Below are 15,093 nucleotides of genomic sequence, written 5' to 3' on the forward strand. Positions count from 1 at the left end.
GCTTAGAAATTCAGCAAAGCTTTTATTCCTAGTATTATTCAAAGTAGTGGTCACTTTCCAAAGCCACAGAAAAAATGATTAGAGACACAAAGACATTGAATGCCCACCTGTGCAAACTACACACTACAAGTTAAATATTACAATAAGTACTACTGTATGTATCCATGTGAACACATGATTAACACAGTACATATGTAAACTCACTCTAATGTCCAAAATTAAAATATGCTTTGACTTACAAAACAATATGCCAAAAGCAACATGCTTTCTGCAGTATATTGTTGATAAACGTGTTCCTTAATCACTGAGTTTTTTTTTTCCATATGCATACAAAATGGGCTTTGGGTTGCAGTAACATAACCTACTACTGGAAAATGAGAATCCCAAATGTTATCATCCAGAGAGTTAACAGTTAACACCCTGATAATGCAGAAAAGCAAGCATGAAAAAAGCAGCAGATATACATATAGAGATATACAGTACAAATGCATCACAGCCAGAAGGGATCTTGGGAAACATACAGTAGTATTACCCCACACAGCCAATTCTGAGTGAGTCTTGATAGCTTTAATGCACTGCCAATAATAAACATTTTACGCAGGTGGCCACAGAGTATATCTCAAGATGACTTTCTGAGCTTCAAAATTGATACACCTGACAACACATTTCAGTTATTTCTGGACATTTTCATCTCTGCAAGCACAACTAAAATTACTGTACTTCAAAAAAGCTAATTTGATCAATTTTGTTTATAATGTCTACCTTTGGGCTTAAACATAGATATGCTTAAAAAATAGCCAGCACACAGAGTACACATTTGAGTCACATCTGTGTAAAAAAACACTGTTTATCAAATGGGCTATAAATTTACTGTCAGGGAAGCCACATCACTAAGATAACTGCGCTTGAAAACTATTAACGGAACAAATTTTAGTAGTGAACAAAAAATGAGACATTGAAAACAGAAATACAAAAAATATAAGAATCAATTAATTTAAGTGATTCAGACACTGCAGAAACTATATATTGGATTTTTGTTCTGCCAATACCTGTTATTAATAATTGACAAACTTCCCAAAGGTTGTCCCTACTTTCACTGTACACCGTAAGAGTTGATAAACTGTTGTACACAGATTTAAGGTAAAACTCTGAATTCTGCTTCATCTCCTTAAAGAATTCCTGAAGAATACCATGGCTTCCTTGGATGACATCCTTCAATTAGCAACTAACTACCAAACGGGCTTGATGGGTTGAATTATGTTCTATATAAAAACTGCACTGGTGATTTTCTCTGCTTTTCCATCTGTCCAAAATACAAGACATTGATTTGGAGCCAGAAGAATATTGATAGTTTCACATACAGCACAGATAAATGAGGCTTTTAACACCTACAGTAAGTACAGCAAATGTCTTATTGACTGTCTGCAAGCCAAGAAAATTAATGTATATTCTCATTGACATTTTCGATTCTACATAGAAAATCACAAACTTGGCAAAAGTCAGAAAACCTGCGATTTTAGCAGTTATGCGAATTCATGGGATTATTTCTGGAACCAGTATAATATTTCTAAAGTACTAGACACCTACATTACAACATATACAATAAATAACAATAAAATAACTTTAAAATGTACTAAATTCTTACTCTATTGTATCTGTTGGTAGTTGGTACATCACATTTCCAGTGAGGATATTACCCTTAATACAGCTCAGACAGACCTCTGTTTTTATACAATCTTTAAAGGACACTTCATACAGAAATCAGGCAGGGAGGCAGGGTACACAGCACATTGGCACAGCCCACTGAAGACAACTGCTTCAAAATAAATCACTTTGCTGCTGCAGAACAGAAAATAAACCTGCATTAAATTGAAATATGTTATCAATACTTGCATTTAGTCTAAACTCCAAGGTTCTTACCATAAGAGGAAAGTGCTTCTTGATCTTTTTGAGATAAAATGTAATCTTGAATGATTTTAAGGCTGATTTAGCAAACTTAAGGCATGAAACATAACCAGAACCTTGGATGTGGACTGAAAGCACATCACTTTGCTGTGGAGAAGCCTGAGGAATAAAGCAGGCCTGTTCCCTTTTAAAAATCTCACTAAGCTATTTGAAACTCATCACATTGCAGCTTTTGAAACGCCAAATTTGGGCCTAGTCTTAATCTCCGTGCTTGATGAGAAAGGGGGTTATTTTCGTAACGGATCAATGTCACATAATCACAAGAATTTCTGTACCCTTTTTTCCTAGGCAGCAGTAATTAACTTACTACTGTCAAAAGTGCAAGTGAAATTATCTGATTAAGTTCTTAGCACTAGTGAAATCGTTTCTGGAATTAAATGGGAATATCGTTGTTTCAAAGGCCAGGTGAGCCATAATTCACAGAAATTAGCAGGTCATCTCAAATGCAAAATGAGCAGGAACACAGGCTCTTTCCACACTGTTGAGTCTATTCACATCACTAAAGCAGTTGTGAGACTCCCCCGTCACTAAGGGGCTTTTAATTTCAATGCCAACAACAACCCGGACCAAAACATGCCCTAGTGTGAAACAGCACCCAAGTCTATGGGTTAACATGAGTCATCTCAGGATACAGCATGACCAGGGTTAAGCGAAGGAAAATACACAAAGTTTAAACACTCCATTTAACAAACAGCCTTGCTATGCTTACAAAGAACACAACAGACTAAATTAAAAACCTGCAGATATCTTGCAATAATGCAGTTATTTAAAAATATTTGTGAAATATAATTAAAAAATTGGTGACATGGTAAAGGGGTATTCCCTTAAAACAGCAATTTCACAAATTAGGATGTTAGGAGATTTCATATTTAGCTCTCTTTATGAAGAGTACCTGCTTATATTAAGACATTGGGAGTCAATATGAGATTATTAAATAGAGAAGCCTTTCTAAATGGTCTTCTGGACATAAAAGGTGAAACAGCATTCTATTTGAAAACATAACTTTACTTTAGTCATTTAATTGTACAGGATTATCATAAATGAAGTTTAAAATATGGTAATCACCCAACTATATTACTACATTCCACATGATTAGGCAGCCACCACATGAGCAGTAGAGCAAATTTATTTTCAGCTGTTTAGGAAAAATGACTTAATATGCTTGACTGCTTTTTTCTATAAATGGGAATTGTTTCATTTTAAAAAAGAAATAGGCTCTCGCCTTCCAGGTTATTTTGTCCACTGCAACCCTAAATCCAATCTGATTAAATCCAGCCTGGCAAACCTAAATCAAACCTTTGCTTGACCTGCAGTTCAAAAGTGCAAATCTATACCCATGTGAAACCAGGTCAAGAACATGCCAGTAAGAACAGCACAAAAAGGAGAGAATAAAAAATAATGATCATTGACTTCATTTCAACATTATTCTCTTCAGAAATCCAGTGTTGTCCAGAAATAAACCCAGGAGCTCATTTTGTACTGCAGCAGACTAATTAAGAATGAACTCACTTGCTGGGTGAGAAGAAAGAAATTGGTCGATTCGTTTTTCTGCAGTACTGCCAGACCACACAAAGTCTTCCGCTTCACAGTGTGTGCTGAACCATGGCATCAAACTTGTATTCAAAAAATAAATTCAGCTTCATCAGTCCCAAAATTGAAAGATTTCATTGGCAAAAATAATTGACTACCAAGACAAAGAAAATTGCTTTGTGCTTTCACATATTCATACATTGTCAAATCTATACAGTATATTACAAATTTTCTATGCATCAGAACACTTCAAAACAGTATCCCGTGGCCACAGAATCAAACAAGCTCATCTTTCATGACATCTTTAATACACTGGTTTGCAATAAAAAATCTGACAGTTCCCAGCTCATACTGTATGTGTGAGTGAAACAACTCTTTACAGTATCAAGAATATAAGCTGTTGAGACAAGGAAATCATAAAAAACCTATCATCCCTGTGCATCTTGTGTACATTGTGAACCAATCCAGTTCTGCTTTTTTCCCCTACCGTGGAGCACACCATTAGTTTCAGAGTGTTCAGAAGAAGAGTACCAGAATAAAGCTCCATACTCATACAGACATTACAGGTCTTTATTTTGTCATTTCTGAAGCATGCTTTGCCCCAGTATGATGAGATACAGAAAAACACTGCATTAATGACAGAGCTGGCATCCAGCACAGACATTCGCCAACTTGCTTTCAAATGGCTAAATTAAGGCCCCTGGAGAAAGAAAATGTGTTCTCTATTTTGTAAAGACAAACAAGATTTGCACTTCCAAAGGGCACATGCCCAAAATGAATTTACTATCAATTGATTTGCCAGTCTCTTGCAAAACAAGATCAACTTACACACAAAAAAAACTTAAAATGGGAAGACAGCTTAAGACAAATTAATTCAATATGTTTCAACCACAGTCATCATGACTACTGAGCCAAGAATTCCTGGCTTGGAATCACCTGGAATCTATTTGTATCATTTGGTTATCCTCTAAGACATGAATTGAAAACATAAAACCCATTGTATGCATTAACTGCCACTAGATGTAGGTGACGCACAGAAGGCAGTCTGCGCAGCTGATTGGGTGGAAGGGAGAGAAACAGCTTAACCAACTGAATTAAAGAGAGAACTTCAGGAGGATTTTTGATGTGCAGTCCAAGAATGGAATTTTGCCACGACACTGTGGTTAACATCCTTACTCTTACACCTGAAGAAGACTCCACAGCCAAAACATTGTGTTTTCTTTCCTCTCTTTTCAGCATGGTATAAACCTATTACTCATTCCTTTGCACCCTTACTCTATAGCATCTTTTTATGATCAAGTAATCAGGGCCTTGATCCAGGGAGAAACTTGCCACTTAACACAACAGCAACATGTATTTTCTTAAGTCTCCCATCTTAGCACAAGGCAGGCCAGACTAGCTGATCTTCCAGGATGACGACCACTTAAGGACACAATCTGATAAGCAGACTTCTTATTTCAGAATTCTGTATTTCAGCATATGTGATATCATGGAAACTGCAGGATTGGAAGTTTTTTTCAAATACCATTCATTGGAGGCAGCTTGCAGACTGCAAAACTAATGCAATATTATAAACTAGTCACAATTAATCACGAGTAAACTTGCATTACTCTTTCCGAAGACCAGTTACAAAATAACCAACCAACACTGGAATTCGGCAGAAAACTATAGAACTGAACCTTAAGGTGTACATTTACAGATGTCAAATATTTTTGTAGAACTAGTTGTAACCTAAGGAAAACAGGACTTTGTGTAAACATTTAAGTGTAGAGTATTTACTGTGGATTTGCGAAACTGAGGGAATCTTTTCGTAGTGAAACTGAACTATGCACTGCAAATTCAGAGGCCAAAGGGAAAACCTGTCTGTAAGCTTCCACCAAGATTGTCCTTGCAGCCACATAGGCCTTGTTTCTTGTTGCGCACACTTTAGGGAACTCTCCCTCTGGACATTGGCAAGGACATCACTGTCCCTGAAGTCACCCGCGCTTGTCTGTGAAACCCCAGTCTGTCCAACATTGTTGTTCACTATGTGACAGGAGAGACCATACACAAACAATGAGGTCATCTTGCCTTCAGCACTGTCTGTAATGTTCCTGTGCTCAGTGTCCTGTGTGATGTTCCTGTGCGTACTGTCCATCTGTCGTTACAACTGTCAAAATAGTCCTCAGAGATCTTGACATATAGGTACAGTAAGTATAAAAAAATTCAATTTTATTGTTTTGCGTCCGTCAGTTTTTGAATTCTGCCAAAACTAGGGTAAGAGCATCCGTGGAAACGAAGGGTATAATTCCATGCGAGATGAAAATTATACCAAATCTTCAAATAAAAGGCTTTTTTCTTTCAACCACAGAGAAACCTTCCTTGTAACGTCAGCACAGCAGGGATATTTTTCTACTCTCCCGTAGCGAGTTATTTGAAATCGGTTCGAGGCGCTCTCCCTGATAACGGTGCTGATGAAACGAGATATCCCTGGCGCGCTGACTGTTCTTGATAACACCTCACTCCTGCCCACTGCACAAGATTTAAAACGCTGCTCAGACTGAGATCTGAGCCATCCTCCAGTACTCCTGCTAAACAGACAACCGATTTTCGCCCAGTCTGCTACTAAAAACCAATTTATTAGAGACAGAAGGCAGAAATCTCCAAACAAGTGAGCTAAAATTGAGCCTTGCCAAAGTGTGGCTTTGTCAACTGGGCTTTGCTACAGTATGTAGCAAATCCTTAGCAGATAACCTTGTGTGAAGCACTTTTTCTTAATGCCACCACTGCAGGTGCGGTTAATAATAAATAAAAGTTATCATACCCTGTTAAGCAAACTATTTTGTAGCATCGTACATGAGAGAGGATTTGTGAAACATTTTGAGGATTAGAGCAACATGTCAAATGAGCATTTCAATCTCACTTTGAATCAAAACTAATGTCTAAAAAACAATGAACGCTGTACTGTAAAAAAACAGGAAATTTTACCCTACTCCCCAAAACATGAGTCCAGCCTGAGAACTAAATGGATTAATATACTAGTGGAATTTTTCTACCTCAATAGACAAGACTGTAAGTTAGGTTAGGGACACCATATATTTTATATATTTTTATACACCATATATATTTGCACATATTTAGAATTGCAGTATGAGACAAGAGCATTGACACTGGATACACTTTACAAAATATTGTGGCATTATTTTTCTCAAATGGCAAAATCAAATGTGCACGCCACAAAAGATGAGTTTAAGAAGCTGGACTTAGTGTCAAATAATAAACTGTAAACTAGTATCTCCATCACTACATGTAGTGATGACACCTATCATCACTGCGAATAAAAATTATGAAGGGGACCCTCTACATTCAGCATTGAAGTGGAGCCTCACCTGAGTGTGACACAGCAGTCACTCTGCATCTAGTGCTCTTTTGCATAGCAGATCAGAGCAAGGAGTGAGAAACTCCATCTGTTGAATTAAGGGTGACCTTTAGAAAAGAGTTTACAAATCCAGAGTCGACACCACAGTTACTACTCATGCGAACAGTGAGCTGGGATCTTAAATGAACAAATCGGACCTTTAACTTTTTTCTCTCTATAAAAATGAGTCATAAAAAATAATACAAGGGTCAGTGATCTGCTTTCAAAGTTGTTACATTAACTTCAGCCACGTGACGACCATGAGTTTTCTATTCCTTTAGTCAATCGGCTAACACTTTCAAGTTCCGAATGTTGTCTGGGAACACTTCACGCTCTTCAACTACAGATCAAAGAACACCTTGCCCTTTGATTCACTTTTAATATTGTGCAAGGATGACTTTCGTTCTAGGGACTAACGAACTGTAAACGTCTCACCTCCTACTGCAGAAGCACATCAAGTCTGCTTTCAAAGGAGAGTTTTAGATTAAATTTACATTTCTTGAACATTTCATAGTCTGTCATTTCTGTATCTTTTTCTATATTTGTGCACACAATCATTGTATTTAAAGCACCATACCAGGTCCCATTTTAAAACATTTCACTGCACCCACCACACCCCTTCCCTTTATTTCCCTGACATGTCTGTAGCACTCTGGGCTTGGAAAGTACAGGGAGCTGTACGTGTGATTGAGAACAGGAACTCTCACTTCTTTCCACAACAGACTGTGGGAATATGGAACTGGATACCCAGCCATGTTGAAACTGATAACCCAGAGATTTCAGGAAACAACTGGATGAGATCCTTGGAACTCCAGTGACATCTGATAAACTGATATGAAGTTTCAAGTGCACTTGTCAATGCATCAAGCGTTACTTGACTGCTTATGTCTGCTTTCAGTTGTCCACAGTCTCAGTCCATATGGACACAACAGATTCAGATATAATCCAACAGAGAGCTTTAGCACCTGTAACTTCACAGAGAAAACCAAAGCTGTACATTTTTAATAAAAAATAACTAAAAGTTAGCAACATGGAGTAACTGATGAGCTAATGCTGATGCTGATGAGCCGCCAGCAAATAAGACCACAGTGTTGCAGCTACATTCCTAGTCCCATCAAAGATGTATTAACATTTCGATACAGAACTGCACCTTGCTCAAAACTGCACACCAGTTAAAGGGCCAATTCAGCATAACAAACTAATCATCATTTCATTCACTAAACCACAAATTGTGTCCACTTGCTTGTTTGTTTACGGTCACAGCCTGGTAAGGACAACCAATCATAAAGTAACCTGAGCAGTTAGTTTCTTGCTGGCATTTAGCATCTTAATGTCGAGATGCTTCATGTTCAAGAAACCAAATGTCATGGTTAATAAATGAACATTCTTTGAGTGAGCTTTTTCAGTTCCTGGGGGTCCCGAGTGAATTACTGTGTTTGCTTTTGTAACTAAGCACCAAGGCACAGTAGTTGACATGTTAAGTCAGCTGACACCACCTCCATGTAATTCCAGTGCCAGGCTGAGTATAGAGGGTGGTCAGTCTGGTAGTACAAGGGACCACCCACGCAAATCAGCCTTCCTGTATGGGAGGTGCCACCACCTCACAAGATCCTGGGCAGGGCTTAAATGACATCACGACTGCGAACTTATCGACTCACACAGGGTAGAAGCAATACAAGAAGTAGCCCAGTATGGTAATGGGAACTGTAGTTCACCCGATTGGCCTCTAGATTTAATATTGATGTGCAAGACTAATTGAAAACTATTGCCTGTAGAGAGGGAATCAGTCTGACAGGATTACACTGTCACCACCAAAGCTGCCATCTATCTAAAAAAACTGATGACTGTTCTATAGAACTCAGTGAAGACATTATCGAAATCAGCACTGGTGTGTGGTCAATGAGCAGAAGAGAAAATGACAGTTTAATTATTTAAGTATAAGTTTACTTATAGAGTGCAAACAAGCAAAATCTTGGATCATAACCCCATCCACAAGATCCCCTAATGCTTGCAAAAATGACATGAATTACTATAGTGTGCCTACAGTATAACATGAGGGACTGGAATGACTGTTGTCTGTTGTTCTTCCAAATTCCACGGTAACACTGCATGGCAATAAGCAGGAAGAGCTTCCAAAAAAAAAGGAAGTTAAATAAACAATTAAAACATTTCTATGAGACAACAAGCCTGTGATAAATAAAGGGTTTTTATTAAAGGGTGTTCAATAAGTAGGTCTCATGGTGCCTTGTAGTTCAGTAGGACATTACCCTAAATGGTGACAGACCCCACAAGTGGAAGACAGCGGTTTTGGGGCATGTTAACATATTACAGAACTCAAGTGGTCAGTGAGTGTTCCTAGGTACACAGAAAAACATAACTACTTGTAAATGAGTCTTGAAAAGAGTAGCCATGTATTTTTCTGGGCTCAAGAAAATGTTCTACTTTGAAAGAGTAAAAAGTTAAACGTTTTAAGCAAAGGCTGTGACCAGGGTCTGGTTCAAGTGTTGAAAATCCTCCGAGGCATTAACAATCAATCCCGTGCACTTGATCGGAAGAAGGAGCCAGTCATATTGTCATAGCCAAAACCATCGCTTCTTTCAAGAGAAGGATGAGATCCTTGGATCAATTAGCTATTAAAACTGACACACGGAGAAGGTGTAAACCATCAGACAAGTACACTAGAAGGAAGGTCTCATCATCATTAAATACCGGTTAGGACGTTGGGGTAACGCCCTGGTGTTGTCAGTAACCATCGTGAGTCAGGACCTCAGTTTTACATCTCATCTGAAGGACAGTGCCTTCTTACAGTATACTGGCCTCACTAACACCTCTTCCAGCAGCAGCCTTAGCATTCCTGGGAGGACTCCCATCCAGGTACTGACCAGGCTCACACCTGCCTGCTTAGTTTCAGTGGGTTACCAGTTGTGAGTTGCAGGATGATATGGCTGCTGGCTCACAGTGAAGCAAGTTGCAAAAACCAGTAACACACTGAAACATGCACCTTCAGTGACTGCAGCGATTTCCTTTTTCTTTTCAATTATCTGCCTTACTTTGGTTGACCTGCCAATTGCTTCTCTGTTTTAATCTGTGAATCGAAAGAAGCCTGAGTTCAAATCAGCGGCATTTTCTCCAAGTCATCTTTGAGATCCAGTGAATGAAGGTGATTAGGTGCATAACATGTCCAAACCGCATCAGCAGCGGACAAATATTGCAGGCTGGGGAAAGGCCATTAAATTTACAAGCTCTCCCGAGACCACATTCAATCATGTAGGTGTTTTCATCTCACTGAAAAGTTCAAGTATATGATATTATGTTTTCCAGCCCACTGTTAGTAGATGCACTCAATGATGTTTAAAGCTAAACAAAGCTCATTAGTCCCAAGGTGATCTAAAACAATGGGACCATGTTAATGGGATGAATCAAAGAGAGACATAAATGACCCACATTCATTACAGCAAAGACCCCCCCACCCCCATTTCAGAACTGTGTGTATCATAGAGCCGCCCACTCTTGCGTAAAATATAATCAAGGCCCTTTAAGATGGACGAGTACGCCGTTAATCAATCAACGTCTGTCCTTGCATCTCTCATTATCAGTGCTGCCTTCCAATGTTTACAAGATGCTGTAACCAGGAGGAATTGCAAAGTGCACAGCCATAGAGAACTAACGTCTACTGCTGCCGGTTTTCAGTATCTCAACTGCATAGGCTGTACAACTCACATTTCACCACAAGAACATTTTGCAAGCAAAAAAAGTACAGTTTACTGCCAAAATCCATAAGGCTCAAACATTACTGTGTATGGTTAACTAGAAAGAAACCCTTCCTATACATTTTATACATTTCTATATTCTATATATATTTTACTTTATGTTTATTTGTATGACACATACAACACAACTGGTTTTGGAATCGTTTTATCGATACTTCAGTATCATGACAATCACCATTATGGCCAACGCAGAAGGATGAATCACCCAAGCAAAAATAATTGGACAGTGGTCTGTACTGCAACACTTTTAGTGTCTTGAAGAGAAGTAACCATCTTGGAAACAGGAAGTGCATGCTATATAAAACACACAACATGTCTTACCTTTACATCTCGGTGAATAACGTTGTTGTCATGACAATAGCGCAGTGCTTCAAGAATCTGTCGCATGTAGTGACTGGAAAAGAAAGAGAGATGTATTGAACTGACAGCAGCATTCAAAGTCTTTTTCTCCATCGAATGTGCATGAAAGGTCACTGGCACTGGGACAGAACACCGAATGGCAGAAGAGACCGTTTCTCAACGGAGAAGGACATCAATAAAATAAAACAATAAAACAAATACACAAAACTGCCAAAATGGCCTGCAAACACATCCTTCAGGTACCACTTGGACTGAGTCTGGCTTATGGATCGAGGTAATTTCTCATCATAGCAATCAGGTTCTATTTTTGTTTTTACCGTAAAGACCAAACGTTTCAAGGCCTGTTTTTCCAACATGCAACATTTTCTAGAGAATGCCTAGAGAACTCAAAAGGCTATAAATTCACACGAACTGTATAAATTAACTGAGAAATGACTTAAACATCATTCACTTAGTTTCTTGTTGAGATTAGTTTCTGCTCTCCGAATGTTTTAGATGCCCATATTAAGGGTTCACAGTTCAAAATGGTGAGCTGGAAGAGGCGTTAGGGGGGCCAGCATGGGGCGCTCACCCTGCGGCTCATGTGGGTCCTAATGCCCCAGTGTAGTGACGGGGACACTATACTGTAAACAGGCGCCGTCCTTCGGATGAGACGTAAAACCGAGGTCCTGACTCTCTGTGGTCATTAAAAATCCCAGGGTGTTTCTCGAAAAGAGTAGGGGTGTAACCCCGGCATCCTGGCCAAATTTCCCCATCGGCTGTTATCAATCATGGCCTCCTAACAATCCCCCTCTGTGAATTGGCTTCATTACTCTGCTCTCCTCCCCACTGATAGCTGATGTGTGGTGAGCGTTCTGGCGCACTATGGCTGCCGTCGCATCATCCAGGTGGATGCTGCACATTGGTGGTGGCGGAGGGGAGTCCCCATTACCTGTAAAGCGCTTTGAGTGGAGTGTCCAGAAAAAGCGCTATATAAGTGTAAGCAATTATTATTATTATTATTAAAATGAAATCAATCAGAAATTACAGTATATTAAAAACGGGTAATGAGTTGCCAACGCATGCACTGAATCAGTGCAGAAAAATGTTAAAAGGTTTTCTGTACAACGCAAAAGGTTGTATTACACTGTAAATTTTAATGGTACATGCACTAACAGGCACAATGTGAGAAAAGAGCAGAACAGACCAGATGAATGTTTATATGTGGAGAGACATGATTAAATAAAGATTTTAATTTGCTGTAGAGCGTGGACTTGTGTAACTGCTATATAACATCACCAGTTCTCCTCACCTATGTGATAATTGCTTCATTATTTTTAATCAGTTTAATTTATTGCTTGAACTATGCCAAAATGCGTTTTACTGGAGCACTGCCAGTCAGGAAAGCTTCATACAGAATTCTGGGTAGGGCTCAGTGTTAATAATCCAAATCCATGTTCTAGCTGTGTTACAAGATACAAAGTATATATTTCAAGTGAACTGGGAATTTTCAACTTAATTTTTTATCCGTCCATTTACTTGATAGCCAATGAAACCTGCTGAGACCTCCAATTCCAATGTGTGCTAGGGCAATACTCTGTGCGAAAGAAAGATCTGCTTGCCTCAAAACCATAAATCATTAGGGCTTAATCAGTAACTTGTCCCTCATCAGGAGATCAGGCCTGTTCAGTGGCAGATTTCTCACGCCGGCGTCACACTACAGTACGTGACTTTTCCCAAGATTCAGTCGTAGCCTTCATTTACATAATCGTAAGAAAATCACAGCGAGTTGTAGAGAGTCGCAGCTCGACCGTTACCTGCAGTTGTGTAGTGTGACACGCCCACCAACTCGGTCTTAACAGGCTCTCCGGCTCTCTGCACCTCGCTACGATAAAATCAAACTGGTTTGATTTTCGTGTAACGAGTTGCAAGTCGTAGGTGTGGGCAATGAGCCAGATTTGTACTTGCATATAATGTGCACAATATGTTACACGTTATAGCACAATACCAATTTGTTTACCATATTTGTTTTAAAGGTGTTTTATATTTTTAAAGGTGTTTTATTTCTATACATTTATTCTATATTTATAAAGAAGAATTATATTTTTGAAGAAGATTATTTGTGGAAAACTTTGTGCTCCATGTTGATCGGTTGCCAAAATGAGGCGACCTCGCGGTACTTTTGCAAGATTACGAGATTTGGAACTGTGGTGAAATGTGAGGGAATAGTTTAATTAGTCACCACTGCGATTCCTTGCCATATAATTTGACACCCTCTAGGACAGAAAAGGCAGCGAGATTCAGCAACTCCAGTTGTTAAATTTGACATGCTCTCCATCTAGAAGTCGTGTCGAGTCCTGCAGTGTGACAACAGTGTGTAGGGTAGACAACCCTGGTCCTGTAGGGTAACCACAATCCACAATGTGAGTCAACCTTCAGTTTCACCTGGAATAATCCTGTTTCCAAAACGCGCAGTAAGAAGCCCATTTGCTCAATTCAGTAGTTTAGAAACCATTTCAAAATACCACCACACAAGTCAAGAGGACCACAATTAAAGCATTGCTTCCTACAGCAGAGCATATAATAAACTTGCTAAATTAATCAAAATTTGAGTGTTCCATTTTTTTTTACTAATTGCAGGTTGCAGAGTGAGATCTCCAGAACTTTCCAGGATCAGTATTTGCCTCCCTGCACAGGGCAGGCTTTTCGCACAGTCAGGATGGTGAAACAGAAACCTGCGAATTTGGGAGTACCGTCAACACGACTGTGTGCATGCCAGCAATCAGGGAGTCTTCTCATGTCTACTCCAAGATTCCCTCTCATGGCTCATTCTAATGCACCCTTTCTGACCAGTGCCACCTTGCAAAGACAACAGCACCCACAATTATGAACGCTCTGGGCCTGGGGTGACTCACCACGACCTCCAAGCCATATGTGCTCTATAACCTGGTTTCTCCTAAGATCTCTCAGGGATCACAGGGAAAAAAAACCCAGAGTAAATACAAGATGAATATGTTTTGAGGATATCCAACAGCACTACTATTTCACAACTGGACAGGAAATGGCTTTTCAACAGAGGAAGGATCGAAACAACAACTATTTCACTGTAACCTGCAAACGGTAACAGTGGAACATAATTTTCAAAACAGTTTCTCACTCTACTAAGAAGATGGAGAGAACACCTATACCGTACTGCACAACAAAGGCACCTAATATTGCAGTAAAACATTAAATTATAGCACTCTTCATGGCGTTAATGCCATCCTCTGCTTGGCCACTCAGTGCTTTTGTTCAAGGTTTGCCCGTCATGACTAACAGTTAAAAAAAAAAACTCACAGGGAAGCCCACCCGCAGGGCCAGAGACACGCGCCATCCTGTTCAAACTGGGCTCTGCGCCCCAGGGCCCTGAGCAAGACAGCAGCACAGATTCATGTCTGACACCACAGGCCCTCAAGGCCACGACAGAACCAGATCAAACAAATTCCAGTTCATAACATTCCAAGAACACTGCTAACAAAAGTACAAGAAAAATATTCATCCTGACAAATATGTAGATTCCATGCAAAGTTCAAAATAAAGCCTAAATATACTGATTCTGTATCGTAAATGTTGAAGCACAGACAAAAGACAAAGCTCCCAAAGCAACAACAATTAATTTTCAGACCAGTATTCCCTAGGGAAGGATGCAGGAACAGATAAATGTTATCTGCAGTGCTGTACCAATGTGTTCTGTGCATGTGCTTGTGAGAAGTAGAGAACTGACAGACACGCGTCAAGGAACGGCAGTTTAAAATGTCACATTTACTTGGGGGGAACCCTCACTAGCGCTCAACAATGACATCTACTTAAATTAGAATTGCTAAATTTGGCATTCTATCATGTGCCCACCCAATTAGGAACTGGCATTATGAACTATAACAATGGCTAAAACTCCAGGGAGAGCAGACAAACTTGCATTGACTCCATCCCTCCATTGCTTACTTTTCCACATTTCTGATGGCATACAATAACTAGTAACTTCACTACTGCAGTTAAAAGGAGCACCTGCTCAGATACAGCGATACAGATACATGCTTAATATCGCCACAGTTA

General features: G+C 39.4%; 1 protein-coding gene across 21 annotated transcripts in view; it reads right to left on the reverse strand.

The window, feature by feature from the left end:
* Nucleotides 1–15,093, reverse strand: part of caska (calcium/calmodulin-dependent serine protein kinase a) — a 259,244-nt gene that overhangs the window by 112,033 nt on the left and 132,118 nt on the right. For all 21 annotated transcript variants that reach the window (XM_088605405.1, XM_088605395.1, XM_088605230.1 and 18 more), the window contains exon 5: nt 10,984–11,056. In XM_088605405.1, the coding sequence (XP_088461531.1) occupies nt 10,984–11,056 (73 nt within the window). The remainder of the gene's footprint in view (nt 1–10,983; nt 11,057–15,093) is intronic.

Source organism: Lepisosteus platostomus, chromosome 2, assembly GCF_059453375.1.
Source record: "Lepisosteus platostomus isolate fLepPlt1 chromosome 2, fLepPlt1.hap1, whole genome shotgun sequence".
Taxonomy (NCBI): domain Eukaryota; kingdom Metazoa; phylum Chordata; class Actinopteri; order Semionotiformes; family Lepisosteidae; genus Lepisosteus; species Lepisosteus platostomus.